At 45.6% G+C, this 27,808-nt stretch overlaps 1 protein-coding gene across 1 annotated transcript; it reads right to left on the bottom strand.

Annotated features, from left to right (window-relative positions):
- Positions 1-24,285: 24,285 nt before the first annotated feature.
- Positions 24,286-25,208, bottom strand: LOC123131230 (uncharacterized). Its single transcript, XM_044550952.1, has one exon. It carries the CDS (start codon positions 25,088-25,090, stop codon positions 24,563-24,565), a length of 528 nt encoding a protein of 175 aa, XP_044406887.1. The 5' UTR covers positions 25,091-25,208; the 3' UTR covers positions 24,286-24,562.
- Between the last annotated feature and the right edge of the window lie 2,600 nt (positions 25,209-27,808).

The following is a 27,808-nucleotide window of genomic DNA, read 5'->3' as shown; positions in this document are numbered from 1 at the left end:
TACGACGCTCGGACACACCATTACGCTGAGGTGTTCCAGGCGGCGTGAGCTGTGAAAACTATTCCACATTTTCTTAAGTGTGTGCCAAACTCATGACTCAAGTATTCTCCTCCACGATCTGATCGTAGGAACTTGATTTTCCTGTCACGTTGATTCTCAACCTCACTCTGAAATTCCTTGAACTTTTCAAAGGTCTCACACTTGTGTTTCATTAAATAGATATACCCATATCTACTCAAGTCATCAGTGAGAGTGAGAACATAACGATAGCCACCGCGAGCCTCAACACTCATTGGACCGCACACATCAGTATGTATGATTTCTAATAAGTTGGTTGCTCGCTCCATTGTTCCTGAGAATGGAGTCTTGGTCATTTTACCCATGAGGCATGGTTCGCACGTGTCAAATGATTCGTAATCAAGAGACTCTAAAAGTCCATCAGCATGGAGCTTCTTCATGCGTTTGACACCTATGTGACCAAGGCGGCAGTGCCACAAGTATGTGGGACTATCATTATCAATCTTACATATTTTGGTACTCACACTATGAACATGTGTAGCATTACGCTCGAGATTCATTAAGAATAAACCATTCACCATCGGAGCATGACCATAAAACATATCTCTCATATAAATAGAACAACCATTATTCTCGGATTTAAATGAGTAGCCATCTCGAATTAAACGAGATCCTGACACAATGTTCATGCTCATAGCTGGCACTAAATAACAATTATTAAGGTTTAAAACTAATCCCGAAGGTAAATGTAGAGGCAGCGTGCCGACGGCGATCACATTGACCTTGGAACCATTCCCGACGCGCATCGTCACCTCGTCCTTTGCCAGTCTCCGCTTATTCCGCAACTCCTGTTTTGAGTTACAAATGTGAGCAACCGCACCGGTATCAAATACCCAGGAGCTACTACGATTACTGGTAAGGTACACATCAATTACATGTATATCCCATATACCTTTCGTGTTGCCGGCCTTCTTGTCCGCTAAGTATTTGGGGCAGTTCCGCTTCCAGTGACCACTTCCCTTGCAATAAAAGCACTCAGTCTCGGGCTTGGGTCCATTCTTTGGCTTCTTCCCGGCAGCTTGCTTGCCGGGCGCGGCAACTCCCTTGCCGTCCTTCTTGAAGGTTTTCTTACCCTTGCCTTTCTTGAACTTAGTGGTTTTATTCACCATCAACACTTGATGTTCCTTTTTTGACTTCTACCTCTGCTGATTTCAGCATTGCAAATACTTCAGGAATGGTCTTTTCCATCCCCTGCATATTGAAGTTCATCACAAAGCTCTTGTAGCTCGGTGGAAGCGACTGAAGGATTCTGTCAATGACCGCGTCATCCGGGAGATTAACTCCCAGCTGAGTCAAGCGGTTATGCAACCCAGACATAGTGAGTATGTGCTCACTGACAGAACTGTTTTCCTCCATCTTACAGCTAAAGAACTTGTCGGAGACTTGATATCTCTCGACCCGGGCATGAGCTTGGAAAACCATTTTCAGCTCTTCAAACATCTCATATGCTCCATGTCTCTCAAAACGCTTTTGGAGCCCCGGCTCTAAGCTGTAAAGCATGCCGCACTGAACGAGGGAGTAGTCATCGGTACATGCCTGCCAAGCGTTCATAACGTCTTGTTCTGCAGGGAGAACAGGTGCGTCACCCAGCGGTGCTTGTAGGACATAATCTTTCTTGGCAGCTATGAGGATGATCCTCAGGTTCCGGACCCAGTCTGTGTAGTTGCTGCCATTGTCTTTCAGCTTGGTTTTCTCTAGGAACGCGTTGAAGTTGAGGACTACGTTGGCCATTTGATCTACAAGACATATTGTAAAATTTTTAGACTAAGTTCATGATAATTAAGTTCATCTAATCAAATTATTCAATGAACTCCCACTTAGATAGACATCCCTCCTGTAGTCTAAGTATAACATGATCCGAGTTAACTAGGCCGTGTCCGATCATCACGTGAGACGGACTAGTCAACATCGGTGAACATCTTCATGTTGATCGTATCTTCTATACGACTCATGCTCGACCTTTCGGTCTTCTGTGTTCCGAGGCCATGTCTGTACATGCTAGGCTCGTCAAGTCAACCTAAGTGTTTGCATGTGTAAATCTGTCTTACACCCGTTGTATGTGAACGTTGGAATCTAACACCCGATCATCACGTGGTGCTTCGAAACAACGAACTGTCGCAACGGTGCACAGTTAGGGGGAACACTTTCTTAAAATTATTATGAGGGATCATATTATTTACTACCGTTGTTCTAAGTAAACAAGATGCAAAAACATGATAAACATCACATGCAATCAAATAATAATAATAGTGACATGATATGGCCAATATCACATAGCTCCTTTGATCTCCATCTTGGGGCTCCATGATCATCTTCTCACCGGCATGACACCATGATCTCCATCATCATGATCTCCATCATCATGATCTCCATCATCGTGTCTCCATGAAGTTGCTCGCCAACTATTACTTCTACTACTATGGCTAACGCGTTTAGCAATAAAGTAAAGTAATTTACATGGCGTTTCTCAATGACACGCATGTCATACAAAAAATAAAGACAACTCCTATGGCTCCTGCCGGTTGTCATACTCATCGACATGCAAGTCGTGATTTCTATTACAATAGCATGAACATCTCATACATCACATATATATCATTCATCATTCATCACAACTTTGGCCATATCATATCACAAAGCACTTGCTGCAAAAACAAGTTAGACGTCCTCTAATTGTTGTTGCAAGTTTTACGTGGCTGAAATAGGGTTCTAGCAAGAACGTTTTCTTACCTACGTGAAAGCCACAACGTGATTTGTCAACTTCTATTTACCCTTCATAAGGACCCTTTTCATCGAATCCGCTCCAACTAAAGTGGGAGAGACAAACACCCGCCAGCCACCTTATGCAACTTGTGCATATTAGTCGGTGGAACCGGTCTCACGTAAGCGTACATGTAAGGTTGGTCCGGGCCGCTTCATCCCACAATACCGTTGAAGCAAGATAAGACTAGTAGCGGCAAGAAAGTTGACAACATCTACGCCCACAACAAATTGTGTTCTACTCGTGCAAGAGAACTACGCATAGACCTAGCTCATGATGCCACTGTTGGGGAACGCTGCAGAAAACAAAAATTTTCCTACGGTTTCACCAAGATCCATCTAGGAGTTCATCTAGCAACGAGTGATCGGATTGCATCTACATACCTTTGTAGATCACGCGCGGAAGCGTTCAAAGGACGGGGATGAGGAAGGCGTACTCGACGTGATCCAAATCACCGGAGATCCTAGCGCCGAACGGACGGCACCTCCGCGTTCAACACACGTACGGTCAGCGTAACGTCTCCTTCTTCTTGATCCAGCAAGGGGAAAGGAGAGGTTGAGGAAGATGGCTCCAACAGCAGCACGATGGCGTGGTGGTGGTGGAGCTGCAGTACTCCGGCAGGGCTTCACCAAGCACTATGGAGGAGGAGGATGTGTTGGAGAGGGAGAGGGAGGCACCAAAGGCGTGGATTGAGAGGCCCTCCTTCCCCCACTATATATAGGGAGCCTAGGGGGGGCGCCGGCCCTAGGAGATCCAATCTCCTAGGGGGGCAGCGGCCAAGGGAGGAATCCCTCCTCCCCAAGGCACCTAGGAGGTGCCTTCCCCTTTTGGGACTCTTCCCTTCCTTATCTCTTGGCGCATGGGCCTCTTGGGGCTGGTGCCCTTGGCCCATATAGGCCAAGGCACACCCCCTACAGCCCATGTAGCCCCCCGGGGCAGGTGGCCCCACCCGGTGGACCCCAGGGACCTTTCTGGTGGTCCCGGTACAATACCGGTGACCCCGAAACTTGTCCCGATGGCCGAAATAGCACTTCCTATATTTAATTCTTTACCTCCGGACCATTCCGGAACTCCTCGTGACGTCCGGGATCTCATTCGGGACTCCGAACAACATTCGGGTTACTGCATATACATATCCCTACAACCTTAGCATCACCGAACCTTAAGTGTGTAGACCCTACGGGTTCGGGAGACATGTAGACATGACCGAGATCGCTCTCCGGTCAATAACCAACAGCGGGATCTGGATACCCATGTTGGCTCCCACATGCTCCTCGATGATCTCATCAGATGAACCACGATGTCGAGGATTCAAGCAACCCCGTATACAATTCCCTTTGTCAATCGGCATGTTACTTGCCCGAGATCCGATCGTCGGTATCCCAATACCTCGTTCAATCTCATTACCGGCAAGTCACTTTACTCGTACCGTAATGCATGATCCCGTGACCAGACACTTGGTCACTTTGAGCTCATTATGATGATGCATTACCGAGTGGGCCCAGTGATACCTCTCTGTCATACGGAGTGACAAATCCCAGTCTTGATCCGTGTCAACCCAACAGACACTTTCGGAGATACCCGTTGTATACCTTTATAGTCACCCAGTTACGTTGTGACGTTTGGTACACCCAAAGCACTCCTACGATATCCGGGAGTTACACGATCTCATGGTCTAAGGAAAAGATACTTGACATTGGAAAACTCCAGCAAACGAACTATACGATCTTATGCTATGTTTAGGATTGGGTCTTGTCCATCACATCATTCTCCTAATGATGTGATCCCGTTATCAATGACATCCAATGTCCATAGTCAGGAAACCATGACTATCTATTGATCAACGAGCTAGTCAACTAGAGGCTCACTAGGGACATGTTGGTGTCTATTATTCACACATGTATTACGATTTTCGGATAACACAATTATAGCATGAATAAAGGACAATTATCATGAACAAGGAAATATAATAATAATAATGCTTTTATTATTGCCTCTAGGGCATATTTCCAACAGCTGCCTCGTCGGAGAACCACACCGCCGACTCGTCGTGCATCGTGGGGAGGACGACGACCGCGCCAGCGCTCCCCTGTCTCGTCTTCGCCATGGGCCTCCACCGCCAAGGCCAGTTCGCCCCGGCCCAGTTCCACAGCGCCAGCCGGATTCGGCCTCAAGGCCAATGTGAGCCGCCCTCCAAATCCCCTCTCCCTGTTGGGCCAACAGGATTCGGCCCATGTAGAATTTTTTCCCTCGAGACGAATTTAGCTAATATTCCTGAAACGGTTGTTTTGCAGAGAACCCCTTCATGATCATTCATTTAATAACTTCACAACCGTGCATCGGATCTAAACAATTTATATATGTAACCTGATTAGATTTTCATCTAGTTTAATAATATGCACCTTTCATCCATGTTTAAAATGTTTTAAATGATGTTTGGTTAAATTTGCTCCTATGCCATGCTAAAATGGTTTAATTCATAACTAAATAACTGTAGCCCCGTTTTTAACAAACTTTATATGTAAATGGGGTAGAATTTTGCCTAGTTTAACATGGTGGCATCATCTTGCATGTTTAATAACTATAAAATATGGTTTAGGGCAGAATAGGACCAAACCTAATATATGCACATGAGGAGTTTCCGGACTTGTTGTTTTGTGGTTCCGGCCTCATTTAAACTTGCCTAGTTAGATAGTTTCATTATGTTTCACCTCTTGCCATGTTAATCAACATTTAATATTGGTGAGTACATAACCAAGAGGGAACTAAATAATTGATGTGGTGTTCCGTCAATATGCAACCCGTTGCATATTGTGCTCCACTTAATTTGTAGGATTGCTTGTGCACTTTGCCATGCCATGCCTCTTTAAACCGGACATGCATCATACTTGATTGCGCATCGTGCCATGATTATGTGATGGTTGGTTTACTATATTGTTTGTTTTCTTTCTTGTGTTGCTTCTTCGGGTTGGTTCCGATAACGTTGCGTTTGTGAGGATCCGTTCGACTACGTCCGTTTGTCTTCTTCATGGACTCGTTCTTCTTCCTTGCGGGATTTCAGGCAAGATGATCATACCCTCGAAATCACTACTATCTTTGCTTTGCTAGATGCTCGCTCTTTTGCTATGCCTATGCTACGATGCCTACCACTTGCTTATCATGCCTCCCATATTGTGAACCAAGCCTCTAACCCACCTTGTCCTAGCAAACCGTTGTTTGGCTATGTTACCGCTTTGCTCAGCCCCTCTTATAGCGTTGTTAGTTGCAGGTGAAGTTTGAAGTTTGTTCCTTGTTGGAACATGGAGATGTTGTTCCTTGTTTGGAACATGTTTACTTGTTGGGATATCACAATATATCTTGTTTAATTAATGCATCTATATACTTGGTAAAGGGTGGAAGGCTCGGCCTTATGCCTGGTGTTTTGTTCCACTCTTGCCGCCCTAGTTTCCGTCATATCGGTGTTATGTTCCCGGATTTTGCGTCCTTACGCAGTTGGGTAATAATGGGAACCCCTTGACAGTTCACCTTGAATAAAACTCCTCCAGCAATGCCCAACATTGGTTTTACCATTTGCACTAACAACCTACCACCTTCCCTTGGGTTCTGCAGACTCAAGGGTCATCTTTATTCTAACCCCCCCGGGCCAGTGCTTCTCTGAGTGTTGGTCCGAACTGAGCTGCCTGCAGGGCCACCTCGAGGAAACTTGAGGGTTGGTTTTACTCGTAGCTAGTCTCATCTGAGTGTGCCCTGAGAAAGAGATATGTGCAGCTCCTATCAGAATTTGTCGGCACATTCGGACGGTGTTGCTGGATTTGTTTTAACTTGTCGAAGTGTCTTGTAGAACCGGGATACCGAGTCTGATCGGAACGTCTCGGGAGGAGGTCTATTCCTTCGTTGACCGTGAGAGCTTGTGATGGGCTAAGTTGGGACACCCCTGCAGGGATTTGAACTTTTGAAAGCCGTGCCCGCGGTTATGGGCAGATGGGAATTTGTTAATGTCCGGTTGTAGAAAACCTGAAGTTGACCTTAATTAAAATGAATCAACCGCGTTTGTAACCGTGATGGTCTCTTTCCGGCGGAGTCCGGGAAGTGAACACGGTGTTGGAATTATGCTTGACGTAGGTTGTTCTAGGATCACTTCTTGATCATAGTTTCTCGATCGTGCTTTGCCTTCTCTTCTCTCTCTCATTTGCGTATGTTAGCCACCATATATGCTAGTCGCTTGCTGCAGCTCCACCTCATACCTTTACCTTACCCATAAGCTTAAATAGTCTTGATCGCGAGGGTATGAGATTGCTAAGTCCCCGTGACTCACAGATACTTCCACAACCAGCTTGCAGGTGCCGATGAGTCCGTGCAGATGACGCAACCAAGCTCAAGGAGGAGCTCGATGAAGATCTTGTCCTTTGTTTTGTTTCGATCTAGTTGATCAGTAGTGGAGCCCAGTCGGGTCGATCGGGGATCTGTGTAGCTTTTGGGATAGTCTTCTTTTATTTTGGTTCCGTAGTCGGACCTTGAGTGTATTTGGATGATGTAATGCTTTATTCATGTAATTGTGTGAAGTGGCGATTGTAAGCCAACTATGTATCTTTTCCCTTATTGTATTACATGGGTTATTTGCGAAGATTACCTCACTTGCGACATTGCTTTCAATGCGGTTATGCCTCTAAGTCGTGCTTCGACACGTGGGAGATATAGCCGCATCGAGGGCGTTTCACATATTTACGGGTCGAACGTGTTTGCGAGGTCTGGTTGGGCAGCATTTTGCACGCCGACCTGTATTTTAGCGGTTATTTTGCGGGTCGCGGCTTTATACGGGGTCTGCTAGAGATGCTCTGAATAGTTTAGTAGTTGAGCACGATGATGATCTATGGCTCGACCGGTTCGGCCGACAATTTTCTTCAACAAAATTCTAGTTGTTTTCTTATATTTTTCCTTTGGTTTTCTTCTATTTTTGTTTTTTCTTTGTTTTTTTACTTTGGTTTACTTTGTTTTTCTCATCAGTTTTTTTCATTTTCTTACTTCGTTTTTTTACTTTTGGTTTTCCTTGTTCGTTTTTTTGTTTTCCTTTTATATCTTTGTTGGCTTCCTATCAGTTTTCTTTCTTTTGAACACATGTCTAATTTGCTTTCTTTGTTTTCTTATCAACTTATTATTGGATCCTTTTGTCTTTCTTCCGATTTTTCACCGTTTTTCTTTGATTTTTCCTTTTTTTCTTCATTGTAATTTTGCTTTTATTTGTTTTTCACTAGTTTTCGTCGACTTTTCCCTTTTTTGGTTATACTTTTGGTTTCTTTGTTTCTTCTTGGTTCTCTTTGCTTTACCTTTTGCTTCTTTTTTGTTTCTTTGTAGAGAGACTTGGTTTTATTTTTGTTTCTTTGTTACTTTTTTTTCAACACTTGTCAATCAGGAATATGTTTCTTCGCCCTTTTTCTTGTTTCTTTTCGGGTTTCTGTTTTTGCTTTTTTTTCCTAGTTTCCATGGTTTCTTCGATTTTTTTAGGTTTTCTTTGTGGTTGAATTCAGTTTTTTTGGAACTCGTGTCTACTTTTCCTCGGTATACAATGTGCATTTATAAAGCACATATGAAACCTTTTTCTGGTACACATTAGAAAATTTTCAATCAAAAAAGTGTTTTACAAATACGTAGTAACATTTGTCCAAATATATTTTTATAGTCTTTAACATGATTAACATTTTTCCATACAAATGATTAACATGTTCTACTTTTCTTTGTTTCACTTTTCCACATTTTTTGTGCGCCTGAAAAACACTTTTGGTACGCATGATTAACATTTTTCGCGCACATGAATAATTTTCCATACAAATATTTTTGAACATGATTAGCATTTTTCTTGTTTAGATAAACATTTTGTTTACAATGTATAAACATTTTTTGTACATATGATTAACATTTTCCGTACAAATGATTAACATTGTCTACTTTTCTTTGTTTGACTTTTTTTTACATTTTTTGTGTACATGAAGAACACTTTTCTTACAGGCATGAAATATTTTTTTCCGTACACATGATTAACATTTTTTTGCAGACATAAAACATATTTTAATTACTTGAAGATTTTTTTACAATGTATAAAAAATTGCATACACACGATTAATGTGTTCGTAAAAATGATAAGCATGTTCTACTTTTCTTTGTTTTAATTTTTTACATTTTTGTGTGCATAAAAAACATTTATCATACACATGATTTACGTTTTTCACAGACATGAATCATTTTTTGAATTAAACAAACATTATTTTTACAATGTATAAACATATTTTTCGTACACATGACTAATATTTTTCGTACATATGAATAAAATCTTTACTTTTTTGTTTCAATTATACAGATTTCGTGTGCATTAAAAGCATTTTTACATGCATTTAACATTTTCAAATGCAAGAATAAGTTTTTTTAAAATTTAATGTAATTTGTTTTCATTATATACATATGTCGAATATTTCGAAATATAAGAAAATAAAAAAAAATCCAAAAACTAAAATATCAATAACAAGAAAAAAAATGACACTAGCAGGCGAGCAGTGGTTACTGGGCAACCCAATCCCTAGCCTCTAGGAGAGCCGTGGTAGGGTCCACAGTAGGCGGACACTGCCGTGGGCGCTAATATATCTCGCCATCAGCGAGTCCAACTTCGGGCGCAGGAGGCCATAGTCTCTTCCTTTTCCACTTTTTTTGTACGTTTTCTGTTTTCGTTTTTTGCTCTCCTTTTATATTTTTATTTATACTTTAAAATATTATAAATATATATATTGGAAAAAAAACTCTACAAAAACATTTGAAAAATGTTGAAAAATATTTCAAAAATATTAATCAAGCATTCAGAAAATATTGAACATGTATAGACAATTATTGATCATGTATTAAAAATATTGCATTTTTTATCATATACATAAAAAATTTAATCAAGCATTTGAAAAACATGTTGAACAAGTATTTAAAAAATCTTAATCAAGCATTTGGAAAATGTCAAATGTGTATAAAAAAATGTTGACCGTGTATTAGAAAATGATGAAAAAAATTTAATCATGTATATAAAAATGTTACACCTTCAAGAAATGCTGAATCAGTATTTGAATAATGCTAATCAAGGATTTGGAAAGTTTTAAACGTGTATAGAAAAAATGTTCACAATATAATAAAAAATGTTAATCAAGTATTTCAATAATTCTATTCTTTTTATTTGAACAAGTGTTTGAATTATGCTTATCAAGTGTTTGAATAATGCTAATATTTTGATTTGAAAGTTGCTAATCAATCATTTTTAGAAATGTATAGAAAATATGTTGACCATGAATTAAAAGAATGTTTGTTTTGTAAATGAATAATGTTAATCAAGCATTTCAAAATGGTAAAAATGTTGAACATATATTAAAAAATATTTATATTGGAAAAATGTTAAACATGTATAAGAGAAATGTTGTTCGCATATGCACAAAATGTAGAATGAAAACCCAAAGAATCAATGGAGACCAAAAAAAGAAGAAAAAAAGAAACCGGAAAAAGAAACCAAAGAAAAAAAAAATGCAAAAAACAATGAAAATGAAAATAAAAAACCGGAGAAGAAATAAGAAAAGAAACATAGGAAAAGAGGAAGAAAAACCTGTTAATCAAGCATTTTTTTAATATTCCACGCTCTTCTTAAACTGGAAAGCCGGTGAAACCCGGCGTAATTCCTTCAAATATTTCGCCGTGTCTTAGTGGCTACAAGCAACACTAAGAAACTAGCAGGTCGAATGTTTTAACCCCGCACACATTATTTTTGAAATCACTAACTAAGAAGCATTGTTTGCAAAAGTCACTCCAACATCCCTAGATCGTGACAAGTGGCACACTGCATGTGTGCCACCTGTCGCAACCCGTGAGTTTTCCTTTTTTTGTAGATTTGTTTCTTTAAAATGTTTTATCTCTTAAATCGTGCGTTCATATCTCGAATCATTTTCACCGTTGGATTCATGCTTTGAGATCTTCAAAATTAGATCTCATGTTGATAGGTTTTGACGAGCTATTTTTTAACAAAAAAAGTCAAAAGAAAAAAACTCGAATCGAAAGCACGTTTTTTCTCTTTTTCGAAGAGGCAAGACTCGCAGAAGCAAAGCTGTGCCTCCACGAGAGGTAAATCAGTGCCTTTCCTGGAAGAAAAAAAAGAAATGCATGTTCTTTCCCTTTTCGAGAGGCACGATTGTGCCTCTCGGGGAAGCAAATTCGTGCCTCCATGAGAAGTCAATCTATGTCTCACATGAAACAAAAAAAATCACTTTTTCCCCTTTCCAAGAGGCAAGACTGTGACTTTCGCGGAAGCAAATCCGTGTCTTTACGAGAAGTAAACTCGCGTAAGGAAAAAAAGAAAACATGTTTTTTCTATTTCCGAGAGTCTCGACTATGCCCCTCGTGGAAGCAAATCCATGCCTCCAAGAAAAGTAAATTTGTGCCCCTGCGCCAAATAGGGATCGCGGCCACGGGCTGAAGTGGCTAGTTGGGTTGCCGATGCAAATTGGATCGAGACAGATCTGCTCATTGCCGGAGCTGTCCGACCCGTCACTGTATTCCTCCTCCCAAGGGGTGTTGGAAATATGGCCTATGGGCAATAATATTGTATTATTTATTTCCATGCTTATAATTAAGAGTTTATATTCTATGCTATAAATGCTATGATCTTGGAATATGCAATTCAGTGGAACGATAAATGGTAAAACCTGATTTCTAGTCTTGCCTATAGGACTAGCTCAAGTGTTGTTTGTGATCATATTTTCTAGATCTTGGAATATAATTAAGTGTAACGGTAGTCCCAAAATAACTTAGAGAATATGATTTTAGAAGAACGATCAGATTGAATTGACCCAACTTGTTTGTTATATTTTGAGATACTACCGTAGTATATCATTATAATGCAAAGAGTTAACGTTTGGTTTAGTTCCTTAGATCATGGGAGTATCGTAGTCACTTGTTACCATACGATGGACTTTGGGGTTGCTTAAATGTCATCTCTAACACGGGGATCATAACAACAACTTACATGTTCATCAGAAAGTTTGACAAGAAACTAGATAGCTCAAGAGTGGGATTTGCTCCTTCGATGATGGAGAGTTATTCTTAGGGTCCTCTCAGTGTGACAACATCCATCATCGTCTGGCCAGACACAGGTGACTAGGTCACAGGGATGGCGGAACATGTCAACGAGAAAGAAGAACAATACTGATAACAAGGAGATCGGGATAGTGAGCATGAGAATGACTCAAGAGGATACCAATAAATCTCACCTCGGATTTTGTAAAGTATCCCAAAACAGAGGGAATAGCACATGATAACCAAAGGTTCACTCGAATGTCATTCGTGCATTCATAGGGATCAATGTTCCGCTATTGGTCATTGAACGAAGTGGGTTTTCTTCATGTCTATGTTTTACCGAATTTACATGGTCACATGCTTAAGGGAATCACGATCAGTTGAGTGTTAGTGGAGTGACAGTTATGAGAAAATATTTATGAAATAGCTTCGAGAGAAACCGGAAGCGTTTCTGAGTTAACGAAAGAGTTTCGGGGTTTACCGAATAATACCAAGAATTGATATATAGGTGGAAAATGTTTCCGTAGATGTTAAATTAATAATAAAAGGTTCTAATATTGATTGGTAAGCTTTTATAATTAATATAATATCAACAGGCCAACGAACTAATATAAAGGACAAGTGGTGGAAAGTTATTGGGCCCAATAACAAAATGGGGCGTGGGCGGGGGGGTCTGGGGAGGAGGCGGGGGGGGGGGGGGGGGGGGATATCTGGTGCACCGGAGCTTGTGGTGCTACCGGTGCACCGAGTTTATATTGTGCTTTTAAAATGTTCAAAAAATTCTGAATAAAATTTAGCACACTCACACAACATCAATGTAACTTGTCACAAAATTTCAAGTCAAAATTGAAGACATAACTCGAGAAACAAAAATGACAAATTCAAAACAGAATAGTACATACCATAACTTGGGCTTTAGATTTGGCCCATTATCACATTGAAGTCTAATTTGTCATTTTTGTATCTCAAAAAATATTTCAAAGTTTTATACGAAATTTTGTGAAATCATACATTGATTTTGTGTCAACGTGCTAGATTTTTTTTCAGAAATTTAAAAACATGCTATGGCATCCGGTGCATCAGTAGCACCACAAGTGCGGGTGCACCGGATACATTCCCAGAGGGGGTGGGTGGATAGGTGGGGCAGTGGGGTGGGGGGGGGGACGGACGGGGAAGATGGGGCCAGAGGTGGGCGTGGGCGACGGAGCAGCAGAAAATATACTCGAGCCCGTTTCGATGGAGTATATTTACTCCTTCTGTGTGGGTCGGAGTAAAATTTATTCTCTCTTATACGTTTTAGAGGATCGGTTAGGTGCGGCATAAGGGAGTAAAATCCAATTTATCCTCCACTAACGTCGGATAAGGGATCATTAGAAATGCACTTAATTCCTGCAAAAATTAATATAGGTCGACATTGGCGAGATTTTCCAGAGCAGCTGGATCATCAATAACATCTGGGCTGGACATCTAGGGTAATGAATCTATCTACCCAATAAAATGGACAGCGACGGAGTGAAAGCTACGTTCAAATTCTCCGGCCGGCACCAACTCGCTCGATCTGATTGTTTATCTCTCCATTCTTTGGATTTTGCTTAATCCGTGGAAGGTTCTGGATCGCTCAGAGACAGCGGCCGTACTGCATGCGATTACTTACTGGAGTTTTACGGGGTGTAAACGCTGATCGACCAGCGACTGACGAGAAGTACAAAGAAGTCTAGTCTGTCCAAGGATTTAAATTACAGCTTGGGTCATGACCCATGAGACAGTAGAAGTAGTACGTTCTAGAGAGTGGCCCTTGGAGGGGTAGACAAGCCGCACATATATTGATTTTTGTAATATTTACATTGGTGCATCTACAGTAAGTAATCTGAGGTGTTTTTACGGTTACCTCGCTAGCTCCGCATGCAGTAACCACATAAATCCTGTTAAGAAAAAGACCTTGCGTGTTCAGATGCCTCTTTCGTGTGAGTAGTACTCCGTCCGTCTAGCTGTGTAATTCACCTTACGAAAATTAAATAGTCCTAAAATACATAGGCGTGGTGCATTAACTCTTACGTTGTTTCTTATTTTTTGACATAAATAAAATAATCAACCAATAAGAGATATGGGGGTGTATGTTTTTAATGACTTGAGACTACCAAACATGACATACAGTGGTCAGTTCGTTGCATGCAATGATATTAATTAGCAAAAAAACATTAAGTTCTCTCGTTTTTCTCTCCATCTTGATTGCGGTGCACAACCTAAGATGACTTATTTACCTGGACGAAGGGAGTAACGATTTGTTTGCCCGACTTGGTCATGTAGTTAATCATCACAATACTTGCACTTTCAGACTAGCAGCATTTATCAAGATAAATTATATTTCTAGGCCGAGCAACATCATCGATGTTTTTGGCGGGTAAGATTTGGCGTCCTTGTCCAAAGATCTCTGCTTGCCACCTTCAGGCCAAGACCACCTCGCCTTATTTCTGGCATCACATGTCAGCATGCATGCCCCTGGCGGAAGCGGCAAGCGGCATTGTCTACATAGGGCCGGTTCGGAGGCTCCCCAGCTTCTCAAAACTCCAGAAAACCAACTTCTACTCCTCACTTCTCCTTGCTTCTAGCTTCAACTAGCGATCCGAGGAGCGTTCGGCTCGATCTGTAGCTTCTCCCGTTGCTGCAGCCCAATTGGGAGGAGATGTGGCCTGTTACGCGTACGTTGGGCCAGCTGGACACAGCCCAATTAGCCGGGTACCAGTTCGAGCGAGGCTAGCATAACGCTTCGATCGATCCTTTTCTATTTGACGAGGGGATGCAGCGAAGCGTTTCTTTAGAGCTGGGCCGGACGTGCTTCTCATTTTTACACTAGGGGAACGAGCAGCTTCGTGAATTCAGCTTCTCGGGCTTCAACCGTTCTGGATAACTTCATCTGTGAAGTTTTGGAAGCGTGGAGCTGGAGGACACCAGAACAGGCCCATAGTACTGAGGATAGCCCAGGCAACCACCACCTACATGTTTGTTTAATGATTTTTTCATGAAATATTTTGTGTTCTAGATAATCCTTCTGCAGCTGCAAGGGGCGTGATTGATTGTCATCTCCATTGAAGCAGCTGGCCAGCCGGCCTGAGACGAGGAAAGCTACTGATCTTGAATATAGAAGGTTATGTTTGGGGAGTCTCATTTGAGGCGCAGATGGTGACCTAACCTAACCTAACCCATGGCACGGCATGCACATCGGATCATCCACTGTTAAAAGGTAAAAAAAGGTTGCAGATGATTTGTCCATTGGTATAGTTTACTCATCAGATGATGACTGCCTCAGAAAATTTATAGTACTAACGAGATGGCGATGATGAGCTGATGACCTTGGTTAAGTCGATGAAGAAATTGATTGTAGGAAATGCACGCATCTGGCCGTCGTATTCACTATTCAGCAACCTTATATATTACTCCTGGAACATTCTAGCCTTTGCACAGCGATAACTTGTTAAGTAGTACTGCTAATATCACTTTGGGCCAAATCAGACAGAGCAAATAGATGAGCGATTGATACCCTAAGCTTATCTCCAGAGATATTTCTGCATGAACCGTTGAAATAAGCTTCTTCGATTTCTTACTTATTAAACAGCAAAGGGATAATGATACATGCAACACTCTTATAACTAAACAGGTGGAGATGAGCCTGAGCCTACACGCGAATTACCGTACTAGCTCCATGTAATCATTTACAACATCTTACCCCACAAAAAGATGAGAGTAATTCAGCCATAAGATCATGGAAAGTTAACGGCTCACATCAATCTGGGACCATTTTAAAAGAGCTTGTTTCTGAAACACTTTTTCCTTGATTCAGACACACAAATTCAGAAGTCGTGATAGAAACTCTATCGGTTGACAATGCCCTTCCTACAGGCTAGCCATTAGGGCATCCCTAGCCAATCCCCTAAACTTTAGAGTGTAAACAGCCGAGTATCTTTAGAGGAGTAAACTCTAAAGGTGGCCGGATCTAGCTGATCCCCTATAGTTGGAGGAGTAATTTTTTTCCTCAATTATTTTAGCCTACCTGCATGAACTTCAAAAAATTGCATATTATATCATCAATCATTCAAATATTTTGAAAACAAACATGCAAAACATACAAACCATTAATAAGCATATGGTTTGACGAATCGAGATATTCAATTTTAAACATGCATAGTTCATTCAAAAGGCATCACATCGATCAAATTTGATCCAAATTCACCACAACATAGCATGTTTAATGTCGCGGATCGAGACCAACCATAGGCATGCACGATCTCAAACACCATCCTCGCCAAAGAAATCAACTGCCACCACCATCCACATGGCCACCCCCATCATCACCACCATCCTCTTGACCACCACCATCCACACCACCACCACCATTCCGGAGAGAGACCTCCATTGGGGTCAAGGTCTACCCATGAGTGAGCTCCCAAAACTTCTTTGCGGTATCATCCATTTGGGTTGGGTTCATGAACATGATAGCACGGTCTTTGCCTTTCTTAGCATTTTGTAGCCTCTCCTCCTCAAGTAGCTAGTCTACGCTCCTCCGCCTTCAACTTTCTCTCTTCGATCGCTAACTTGGATTTCCACTTCTCGTCCTTCAACATCTTGAGCTCATTCCATCTTGTTGTTTTCTCTTCCTTATGTTCGGCCGCCAACACTTTCTTGGTCTCAATCATGGCCACAAGTTCATCCTTCTATGTACCACATAATGCTCCTCTCCTCTTTCTCTCTTTTGCAATTTCGTTTCCATCCGGTCTCTTGCTAGCATCTTCATCCTCCTCGTCATCATCCTCAACGGGTATGTTCAACCTTGACCACTTTGGAGTGTTCTTGTCCTTTCTCCGAATACACTTCTCATTGATCACAAGCTCTTTTGTAGTAATGATACAATGTGAAGGGCTTGTGGCCGAACTTCCTGTTTCTTTGTTTGAAGAGGCCTCGATGATAGGGCCATATTCGGTGACTGTCACACCGCTCAGTGGTCCATGGTTCACTTGATCAATGACCATCGATTGCACTAGTCTTGCATGGTACCCCAACGATGGCCAGGGAAAGAGCGCTCGTACCCAGCCACTACTAGAGTTTCTCCCGCCTCTCGCCTGCGCCGGCGCCAGTCCACCTCGTCTCCTATGGCCTTAGGGTCATGGAGGCGTGGTGGATCCCGACCCATGCCGGCGGGAGGGCTTCATTTTTGTATACTATTATGAGTTTTCTTATGGTTTGTGTCCTACTCAGAGAGATGAGGCAAAGGCGGAGGGCGTCTGGAGATTTGTCTCCGGCGGATCTCGCGGGATTCAGTCGGCGTTTGTCTTCCGTGGATCCACGTGGATCTGGTCTTTGTCCGTGTGTGTTTATGTGTCTGCAGGTTGAAACCTTCTGATCTAAACTTCTCTTCAACGGACAACGGCGACAATTGTTGTTCTGGTACGCTAGTCCTTTAGGGTCTTAACACGACGACATCCCAACTGTCTACTACAACAAGTTTTGGCCGACTCCAGCGAGGATGGGGTGAAGACGGCGGTGCGCCTTCGTCTCGTTTCAGTGCCTGTAGTCGTCGCTATGTGGTCTATGGATCTGGATGCAATTTTTATCACTTCTGATATCCGTTATACTACCATGATTGATGATGGGTAGATTGAAAGTTTTCTGGTAAAATAAAAACTATTTTTTACTCTCCTAAAGATTTTTAGGGGGTCGGCTAGAGCTGTCTGAACTAGAGCAGTAGTGCAGAAGAGCTAGTGCAGAAACCGGTACTAGTATTTTTTAGGGCGACGCTAGGCGCTGGCGCACCAGCGGAACGGTTGGGCCGGTCGAGCCCTAGCCGCCCGATACGCGTGATTAAAATCGTCAGATCTGACCCCAGCTTCGTCCTCCTCGTAGTCGCCCTCACCCCCTCCCACTCCCCTGCGATAAAAATCGCAGCGCCGCCGACGCTCCGCACCCCCACGGCCCCACCATACCCCCCCTCTCAACTTGAAACACCACCGCGGCGTCCTCGTCGCCGGTCGGCGCCCTCCCCGTCTGTCCTCGTCGCCGGTCGGCGCCCTCCCCGTCTGTCCTCGTCGCTAGTCGCCGCCCTCGTCCCTGGCTCCACTCATGCAATAGCTGCGCCCTCTGGTTGCAGCTTCGCGTGGCGATGGATGTAGCTTGGTGGCGATGCAGCACCACCCATGCCGTCGACCACCATGCCGGATTGAAGCTCTCCTTTCCATGGCCATTGAAGCTTTTTCCAAGGTTGAAGCTTTTCACGGACCGGTTGAAGCTTTTCCAGCAAAATCATATTATGGATCCAGCAAAACCAGATTATGGTTCCAGCAAAAAAAATATGTGTTTCCAGCAAAAAATGAGACGGTTTCAGCAAAACATTGATATGCTTGTCGCAAAAAAATTACATGGATCCAGCAAAAAAATTGTGTGTTTCCAACAAAAAATGAGATGGTTTAAGTAAAACATTGATATGCTTGTCGCAAAAACTTACATGGATCCAGTAAAATCAGATTATGGTTCCAGCAAAAAAACACAAATGCAGCAAAAATCACCGTGGTCGTAGATTTTTTGGTGGGTGGGTGGTAGCAAAAACATGGGTTGGTTCCAGCAAAATCAAAGCATGGTTGTAGCAAAAATCGATTGAGAAAACAGACAATGTCATGGGGATGGATGTAGCAAAAATCCACGAAACACCGGTAGTAACAAAAACCAAACCGGATGTAGCAAAATGGTTCACCGGTTCCAGCAAAAAATCACCATAGTAGTAGATTTTGGGGGGTGGGTGGTAGCAAAATGGTTCGCCGGTTCCAGCTCTTCCGCTGCACGGTTGCAGCAAAATCCCATGCCCCGTCGTGCATGAGGTCGTGCTCGCCGTCTTGCTGGATGTAGCATGGACTTCGCCGGTCCAGCTAGGCATCGACCGCTAGTAGCAGCGTCCGTTGCCGTTTCCACCACTTGCCTTTGCTGCTTGCAGCTCCACCAAATCTGGTTGCAGCCCGCCTCGTACAACACGTCAAACTGGCCGTACTCCGGCAAGCAGTTGCAGCGGTGCCACGGCAGCGAATGCCGGTGGTGGCAGCGAGGGCTTGCAGGAGGGGAAGGAGAGGTTGCGGAGAGGACGAGAGCGGCAGCACGGGGGCAGTAGGGAGGAGAAGAACAAAGACAGGGATGTCTCGTACTCCGGTGAGCAGTTGCAGCGGTGCCACGGCAGCGAACACCGGCGGTGGCAGCGAGGGCTTGCGGGAGGGGAAGGAGAGGTTGCGGAGAGGACGAGAGCGGCATCACGGGGGAAGTGGGGAGGAGAAGAACGAAGACAGGGAGGTCTCGTACTCCGGTGAGCAGTTGCAGCGGTGCCACGGCAGTGAAACGCCGACGGTGGCAGCGGGGGCTTGCGGGTGGGGAAGGAGGGGTTGCGGAGAGGACGAGAGCGGCGGCGCGGGGGGAGTGGGGAGGAGAAGAACGAAGACAGGGAGGTCTCGTACTCCGGTGAGCAGTTGCAGCGGTGCCACGACAGTGAAACACCAACGGTGGCAGCGGGGGCTTGCGGGTGGGGAAGGAGGGGTTGCGGAGAGGACGAGAGCGGCGGCGCGGGGGAGTGGGGAGGAGAAGAACGAAGACAGGGAGGTCTCGTACTCCGGTGAGCAGTTGCAGCGGTGCCACGGCAGTGAAACGCCGACGGTGGCAGCGGGGGCTTGCGGCTGGGGAAGGAGGGGTTGCGGAGAGGACGGGAGCGGCGGCGCGGGGGGAGTGGGGAGGAGAAGAACGAAGACAGGGAGGTCTCGTACTCCGGTGAGCAGTTGCAGCGGTGCCACGACAGTGAAACGCCGACGGTGGCAGCGGGGGCTTGCGGGTGGGGAAGGAGGGGTTGCGGAGAGGACGTGAGCGGCGGCGCGGGGGGAGTGGGGAGGAGAAGAACGAAGACAGGGAGGTCTTGTACTCCGGTGAGCAGTTGCAGCGGTGCCACGGCAGTGAAACGCCGACGGTGGCAGCGGGGGCTTGCGGGTGGGGAAGGAGGGGTTGCGGAGAGGACGAGAGCGGCGGCGCGGGGGGAGTGGGGAGGAGAAGAACGAAGACAGGGAGGTCTCGTACTCCGGTGAGCAGTTGCAGCGGTGCCACGGCAGTGAAACGCCGACGGTGGCAGCGGGGGCTTGCGGGTGGGGAAGGAGGGGTTGCGGAGAGGACGAGAGCGGCGGCGCGGGGGGAGTGGGGAGGAGAAGAACGAAGACAGGGAGGTCTCGTACTCCGGTGAGCAGTTGCAGCGGTGCCACGGCAGTGAAACGCCGACGGTGGCAGCGGGGGCTTGCGGGTGGGGAAGGAGGGGTTGCGGAGAGGATGAGAGCGGCGGCGCGGGGGGAGTGGGGAGGAGAAGAACGGCGACCGGGAGGTAGGGGATGAAAAACGGTGAAGAACATAAGGTATATATACACGCGTCTCATGCGGAGGGCACATTTCGATGGATGCACAAGGCCAGCGTGGCATGAGACCGGCCGAAAATTCGGCTGGCGCACCGCATACAAGGGTCAAAGCGAGCATGACGGGGACATGTCAGTGCACACCACTACCAAGTCAATTTCCAGCCCCCGATCGCCCAACAAGATCTTATCACAGCATCTGCAATGAAAATACAAAACCATCAATAATTCACCACAATCCAATCTTCCCTCCCGCGTTTGCTATGTGCGATGTAACTGTCCGACGGCGCGCACCATCAGTCGTTCACGCGCGCTCGGAAAAACTTGTACCACTGATTGCCCAGTCGTAGCAGCACTGAACTTCTCCAGGTTCCGTGACAGGCAGATCTCAAAATAACTCCAGGCCGAGTGACTGTGCGCTGCTGTGCTGACTCGATCGTGCCCTGGTGCTTGGGCAAGAGAGTCACTGCTGCTCGCGTCAGTCTTAAGAGAGACCGACCTTCAGAAGCGCCGATCTAGTCCGGTCTCCGCGGTGCTCAGCGCGCATCCGTGTTAGCAATCGAGTTATTCCGACGTACGGGCCATGCATGCCTTGTGTCGACCTGCTCGGCCGCCGTCGATGCTGAGCTTCTTCTGGTTAGCGGATGGCCGTGTACTATGATCATTTTCTTGTTGTTGAGGAATTTATGATCAGTATTTCGTTGGTCAAGGAAAAGGATCGTGCCCTAGATGCATGCCGAGTCGGGTCGATGTATCCGCACGTCCATGATCAGGTACAAGCCTGCTTAGTTCCATGGAGAAATGGTTCACAAGTCTAATGTATTTTTTTTCTTGACAGTTATAAACTCCAAAATGTAGCTTTTCTTGGTTTGGTCAGGGTCTGATCATCTGACGACTGACTTGCCTGGGCATCATTCGATGCTGACGTTCGAGAACTTAAAAAGAGTAGGAGAACTCGTTCCAAATTTGACGAATCTTTTACAGGAGGAGTACAACTACAAACTCGTCGGTTGTTCCATTAGTTCGTCATGTCAAACCACAGGTATATTCCACTATCAGCAACTCGAACCGTTGTTTTTTACTGAGCAGATATTCAACACATCCGTGCTACGGTCGCCTGTATATAATAAAGGGCCGATTTTGACCATGTACGCATGTACTATGATTCGTATTTCATTGTAAAATAGATGCGGAGGCCTTTATTTTGACCATGCACAATCACCTATTTCTTTCCTCTTGTACTATATAGGGTCACATAAAGTTGTGTTATCTCCACATGCCATGAAACATCCAGCTATTTCTGAAACATTTTTTTTTCAGGATTCAGACGCACGATGTCAGAATTTCGTACCACAAATCAATTTGCTTGGCATTGCCCTGCCTACAGGCTAGCCATGACATATGGTCATCGTCACTAGCTAATTGTTCTGTCTTCAAGTCTGGTACCCTGTGCCCGAGGGAAACGGACTTTGTGTTGTGTTGCAAACTCTGAACTACTAGAGCAGCAGCAGAGCTAGTGCAGAAACGGGTATTAGTATCTCACAGGTCAATGCGAGCACGGCGGGGACATGGCAGTGCACACCACTGCCAAGTCAACTTCAGGCCACCAATCGCGACATTGGGGGCCTGAAGTTGACTTGGCAGTCGTGATCGGGTTGTTCCGACGGGTCGTGCGTTCTGTTGGCCTGCTCGCTGCCGCCAACGCTGACGTTCCAGAGCCTCTTCTTTTGCCTAGCCGAGCAAGTGTCCGTCTGATCTTTGACGAGTTTGTTGGGGGCAGTAGCAGTACCGTACCAACTGGATCGTCAGATATTCAACGAGTTTGTTAGTTAAGAGTATTACTAGTAAAGCCCTCAAACCCTCAAATCCCTAAAAATAACCGTTTTTTTTACAGTTTTCGTCGAAAAAACGCCGTAGACTAGAACCTCTAAACCCTCAAACCCGTAAAAAAATTTAGAGATCCAACCCTCAAACCAGTTTGCAATCTGTGGAAGTAGGGGTTGAGAGGAAAATCTCCTCCCAACCCGCACTCCTCTTCCTCTCTCGCGCGGGAGGCAACTGCCTCCTCCTTCCGGCCTCCTCCTCCCACCGCCTCCTGCCGCAGCAGCCATGGAGGGCCCCGCCTGTCCCGCCCGCCCCGGCGCCCGCCCCCGCCCCCGTCCCGCCCGCCTCGCCGATCCCTCGCCGGCAGTCCGGCAGTCGGGGCGCCACCGGCTCTCCATCGACCCGCGCGCCGCCCGTCCATGGCGAACCCGAGGAGGGCCATCGCACTGCAAATCAACACGCAGACCCCGCCATTCCCCGCCGCCGCCGCCGCGCCCTCGTCCTCCTCGCTTCCTTCGCCGCTCCTCCACTTCCTGAAGCGGCCGGCGTCCTTCCCCTTCCTGCTCTCCCTCTTTGTCCTCCTCACCTGGATCTCCCTCCACTTCCGCCAACCCACCCCCTCCGCCTCCCTTCAGCGCCCCACTGTCGCCGCAGCCCGCGAGGCCGGCCTCCCTGGTGAGCTCCCCCTTTGCCTCGCGAATTCTACGTTTTCAGTTATGCTCTCTGTTGTTAGCTCGGTGCACTAAGTTGTTTTAGTAAAAGAGTTGGAATGTGGCAGGGATGATGTAGAATAAATAACACTGTGTCATCAATTGCAGAAATCAGGCCTGCCTAGTTCATATTTGTAGTAGATACTCTAATTCTTGTTCAGTTTGAAGTTTATAGTGAGAAGAACAAACTGATGTTCTGAACATGATACTGGTGAAAGTGCAGCATGAACAATGTTGTCACGCGTGGCTTTAACACCTTTCGGAGCCATTTGGTTTCCACCTTTCAAAATAATCTTTGTGATGTAAACTATTAAACTATTAAGATGATGATTTTGTGATGTAAACAATTAAACCATGCATCAATGATTGTCATTTGATAGTTTGTTTGGAAGTTGATTGTGTTTTTGTTGTCATAAATTGTGAGATGTCAAATGATAGATTTAAAGGTTGGGGTCGAGGCAAAGACTAGAACCCTCAAATCCAATCCTTAAAGCAGTTTAAGGGTTGGGTTTGAAGGTTCTAGTATTTGCCCCTGTTTTTCAACCCTTAAAAGTGTCAAAAAATGGCACTTCTCAACCCTTAAAACTGCTTTAAGGATTTGAGGGTTTGAAGGTTCTACTAGTAATGCTCTAAACTATATTCCACTCTCAGCAACTCCACTTGGTTTTCGCCTGTCAGCTCTTCAGCGGATAGCGTGTGTGCATGCATAAACGGCCGGGTTTCAACGGAGGCTCGCCAATGTTCTTTCTTTGCCCCAGCTTGTACAACGTATGGTCACTCAGTATTTCGTTGGTTAAGGAATACAGAACCAGTAGCAGATGATAAGTATTGGTGTGCTGAGCAACTGATTCCTGGCGAAGAAACAGAACACAAGTGATCAAGTATCTTCTTCCACAACTAACAAGAAGCTGGACAGCCGTGTGCGCGCAACATCATCTTCTTCTTCTTGCGCAAGTTGAAGAGTCGGAGGGGGAGGAATCCCAACCGCTCCGCCGTCCCTCGCGCCAACAGTAAAATATCACTTCTCTCAAAGAAACAGTAAAATATACCACGAATCCAACAAAAAAATACAGTAAAAATAACACGGGCGGGAGGACGAAGAAGAATCCTCAGTTCATCAGCCGCGCGCGCCATGGAACTTTTGCAGAACTGTCGTCGGAATCGGGGGGTTTCTCCCGTGCTGCAAGTTGGTCGCCTGCTCCGGCCGGAGGCACGGGTGCCGCCCGCGTGACGCGATCAAGCGACGGCGAGACGCCACTGATCTCTGGAGCTTATCCAAAACCGAAACAACGGGAGATGCATCCACACTCCAGAAACAGAAACAGAAACGGGAGCAGAATGTTGTAGCGGCAAACAAATCATCCAAAGACGGATAAGCCTCCGGTCACAGGACAGATGAGATGCATGTATGTGTCTCCAATTTGTCACTCATCTAGTATTGATGTATATCCAAAAGACCAAAACCAAGCGGAGCTGTACACACCTATGTACACCTAAAAGCTACGTATCTAATTGATCAGGCCCGAATCGAATTGGGTCTTAAAACTCCAATCTTCCTGGCCGGCCTAACCCCCACCGATCTTCTATATACAGCGACGGGATTATTCGGGGAATTTGTTTCCTATGTACACTTTGTGCAGTATGTACTAGCAGTATCTTTGCTATGGCATGCCGAGGATGTTGTCTATTTACTGGCGGCCGGCGGCGGCGGAGAGCCGGCTGGGCCCGGCGTGGAACTGCTCCACCACTCGCTTCCGGTGCTGCAGCTGCTGCACCGCGTGGGACGGCACGAGCGCCTTGCGTGCCCAGTGCCCGCTCCCCATGGGGACGCGCTGCGCCAGCCCGCTGTACGAGCGTCTAGAGCAGCCGCTGCCTCTGGGGACGAGCTGCGCGAATGGGCTCGCCGTGCGCTTCGACGGCAGCGAAGGCGGGGAGACGGGCCTGCTGGTGCTGCCAGCTTGGGCCGCCTGCTTGCGCTCCTTGTGGAGGCTGCACCGGAAGGAGCCCGGGTGGTTCGTGGGGGAGCACATGCAGGACCGACGGATCTTGGGGGCGGCGGTGGGGGAGGAGGGGGGAGAGGAGACGCTGACGGACTTGACCGGCGACGGCGAGCCACCGGCGGGGAGCTTGACACGGGAGAGCGAGGCGGATTGGTAGTTGGGAAAGGGGCTCAAAAGGATGGGGCCGCTTGGCCGAGATGCAGCCGCCCTCGACATGATGAGAGATTGGGGAGATGGAGGCGGAGTTGAGAATCAGAGGAGAGGAGGGGCTTTGGTGTCTCAGTTGAGCTCCGGTGGTTAGCTGCCGGTTTGGGTAAACTAAGATGGGAGCCGGTTGGCCGCAATTTATAGGCCGGGGAGGGCGAGAGGAGGGGCAGTTTGGTAAAGTTAGTGGCGGAGAAATCCTGCAGTTTGGTTAAGTTAGGCCTTGTTTGATAGCAAAGTATTTTCTAAGTATTTTGAGAATACTACAGTTTTTTAGATTATCATAGTTTTATCTACAATGAGTTGTTTGGTTGCCCATAACAACCGTGCTTTTAATATTGTAGTATTAGGCAAACAACGGTTTTTTCTCTGCATAAAAAAAAGAACCCCAAACCTCTTTTTTAAAAAGAGAGCTGTTGAGTGCTTAAACACAATGGCTAAACAGCAAAATTTACAGCGTTGTACGGCAACAACCAAACAGGTTCTATGTATTGTGAATACTGCAAAATACTCTATTTTGATAAAACTATGGTATCTCGCACCTACAGACAAAATTACTGTAGTTTTTGATACTTTGGTTTATATAATACTTTGCTATCGAACACAGCCTTAAACTTTGTTTCTGCACAAAAAAAAGTAAAACTAACTGAGGTTATGGGTAGCACACGGGAACCGGTCTTGGGCTCATGCATGCTAACTTGCTTTCAAATACTACTGATTTATTTCAGTGTCAAAGTTCTGGTCAATTTCTTGCATTACAAACCAGCATCTTGCTACCACTCCGTATTAGTCATGTCAAACGAGTACGTAGTATATTCCAACGATTTGTGCACCAATGAATGTGAATAGGAACATATGGTGGTCGTTTCCGTGTGAACCGCACTGATTCGTGTGACTTTCTCTGTTCATCAAAAGCGTCTTGCAGAAGCACTGACAGCACACAGCACACAGCGCATGTGCCGGTTGGGCCGGAAATTGGGCAATGTCGGTATTTTTTGTTTGGCAAACAGCAACGTCGATCTGCATCCGGCGTCCTCTATCCGGTTGTCAGTAAACCGGTTCCGGCACACTGAAAGGCCGGTCCCAGAAAAAAGGAAACTATGCTTGAAACGATCAGAGCCATGGCCAAGTTGGCACGACGAGGACGCGCCAGCAGCCGGCCGCGACCGGCCCCCGACCGCCGGCCGTGGGATCACCCCCGATTTGCTTGAAACGCGGCTGACCACTGAACGCTCAACATAGTGGCATCGGCGGCAACATCAGTCGCCGTGATGGCAGTGTCCATCGGCTCCGCCCAATCCGTCTACTCGCGCCCGCATATGTTGGTTCGTGGAGTCCGCGCGAAGGAAGGGTCCGTGGAGCCCGCCGGCGATGTGCCTGTGATCCGGCCGGCTCCGCCGCGATAGGATGCTCCGATCGCTGTTAGCGCATGGCGTCCGTCGATTCCGGTCGACCCATACGAGACGATGGAACGTGGCCGTCTCTTTCGCCTTCTCATTGGATGGCACGCGCTCCTGTCTCTTGTGCTTCGGCGTGTGCATTTTTACTGTGAACGAACGGCCGGATGCGGAAAGATGATGATCGACAAACCACCCTCGTAACCTGCGTCGATTAATGGCTAAAGTAATCCTTGCAAGGTTAATTACTGGGGCTTAATTACAGCCGTGCGCTTCTGCACCTGACCCTGGCCACATGCATATGCATATTAATTTGTGCTGGCCACAGCAAAGCACTGTTAAGACCATGGCAGGCCGCTTCTGCACCTGACACAGCTTGCTTGCCCCGCAGGTCCATCGTTCCGGACGGCATGAACGAACCAACGGGGTCAGCCGCGCGCAACGTCTGCATGGCGGGAGGGGGTGCGTGGCGCCGGCCGGCTGCGACAGGTAGCTTGGATGGGGAGTGCTTGGCCAGTGCTTTGTTTGTCTCTCTGGCCGCACCTTGTCCTGTGGATTCGACATGCATCTCTCGGCGGTTGATGAATGCTCCACCTTGATCAGATCAGATGGCCTACTGGTTTTTATATTGGCTCTGTTTGGATCCTTAAGTTAGAGTTAGTTTTAGTTAATTGGGGCTTAAATAACTCATTAGTATCCAAATATAATGGGTAAGTTTGGGTTAGTTGGATCTAACCCATCTAAGAAAACTAGCCCACACTAGAGGAGTTTATTTGGGTTAGTTCCAGGGCCTACTAGAAAAAATAATAAGAAAAGTTACCTCTCCCATCCAAACAGGGTCCAAAGTAGTCAAATGATTGAGAAAGAATATTTATTGTCAATCTAACCCGACCATCTAAACAACCTTTTAATTAGAGTTAGTTTATGATTAGAATCTAACTCTAACCTCTAACTGAGTTAGAGTATCCAAACAGGATCATTGTGTCACCCTTTTCCTGTTGTTGAAGGAAACAGTGCCGGCACATTGTATTTGTCCGTATATTCCAATGGTTGTTCGTGCTTATAGTGCTACACATGCCTCAACTGCATGGTTTTCACTTTCAACGAGACTTTAATGAAATTCATTGGAAAACCATTAATTTTAGTAGACACTAAAAAATTTACGTTTCGGCCAAAATATTTCAGTAGAACAAAGGAATTCAAATATTGTATTTTAAAAAGAAAATTGAAATCTTAATTGATTTAAACTGAATATGTCAGTCCTTTGGTTGGAATGCAAACATGAATTACTTAAATTCACTGAATTTTGGTGATTTTGACTGATGCTGAAATT

Source organism: Triticum aestivum, chromosome 6A, assembly GCF_018294505.1.
Source record: "Triticum aestivum cultivar Chinese Spring chromosome 6A, IWGSC CS RefSeq v2.1, whole genome shotgun sequence".
In the NCBI taxonomy this organism is placed as follows: domain Eukaryota; kingdom Viridiplantae; phylum Streptophyta; class Magnoliopsida; order Poales; family Poaceae; genus Triticum; species Triticum aestivum.
This window is presented reverse-complemented; position numbering and strand designations above follow the sequence as displayed.

What these genes read in the sequence shown, in the direction of transcription:
- LOC123131230 (XM_044550952.1), bottom strand. Translation starts at nt 25,090, where the DNA reads ATGTCGAGGGCGGCTGCATCTCGGCCAAGCGGCCCCATCCTTTTGAGC.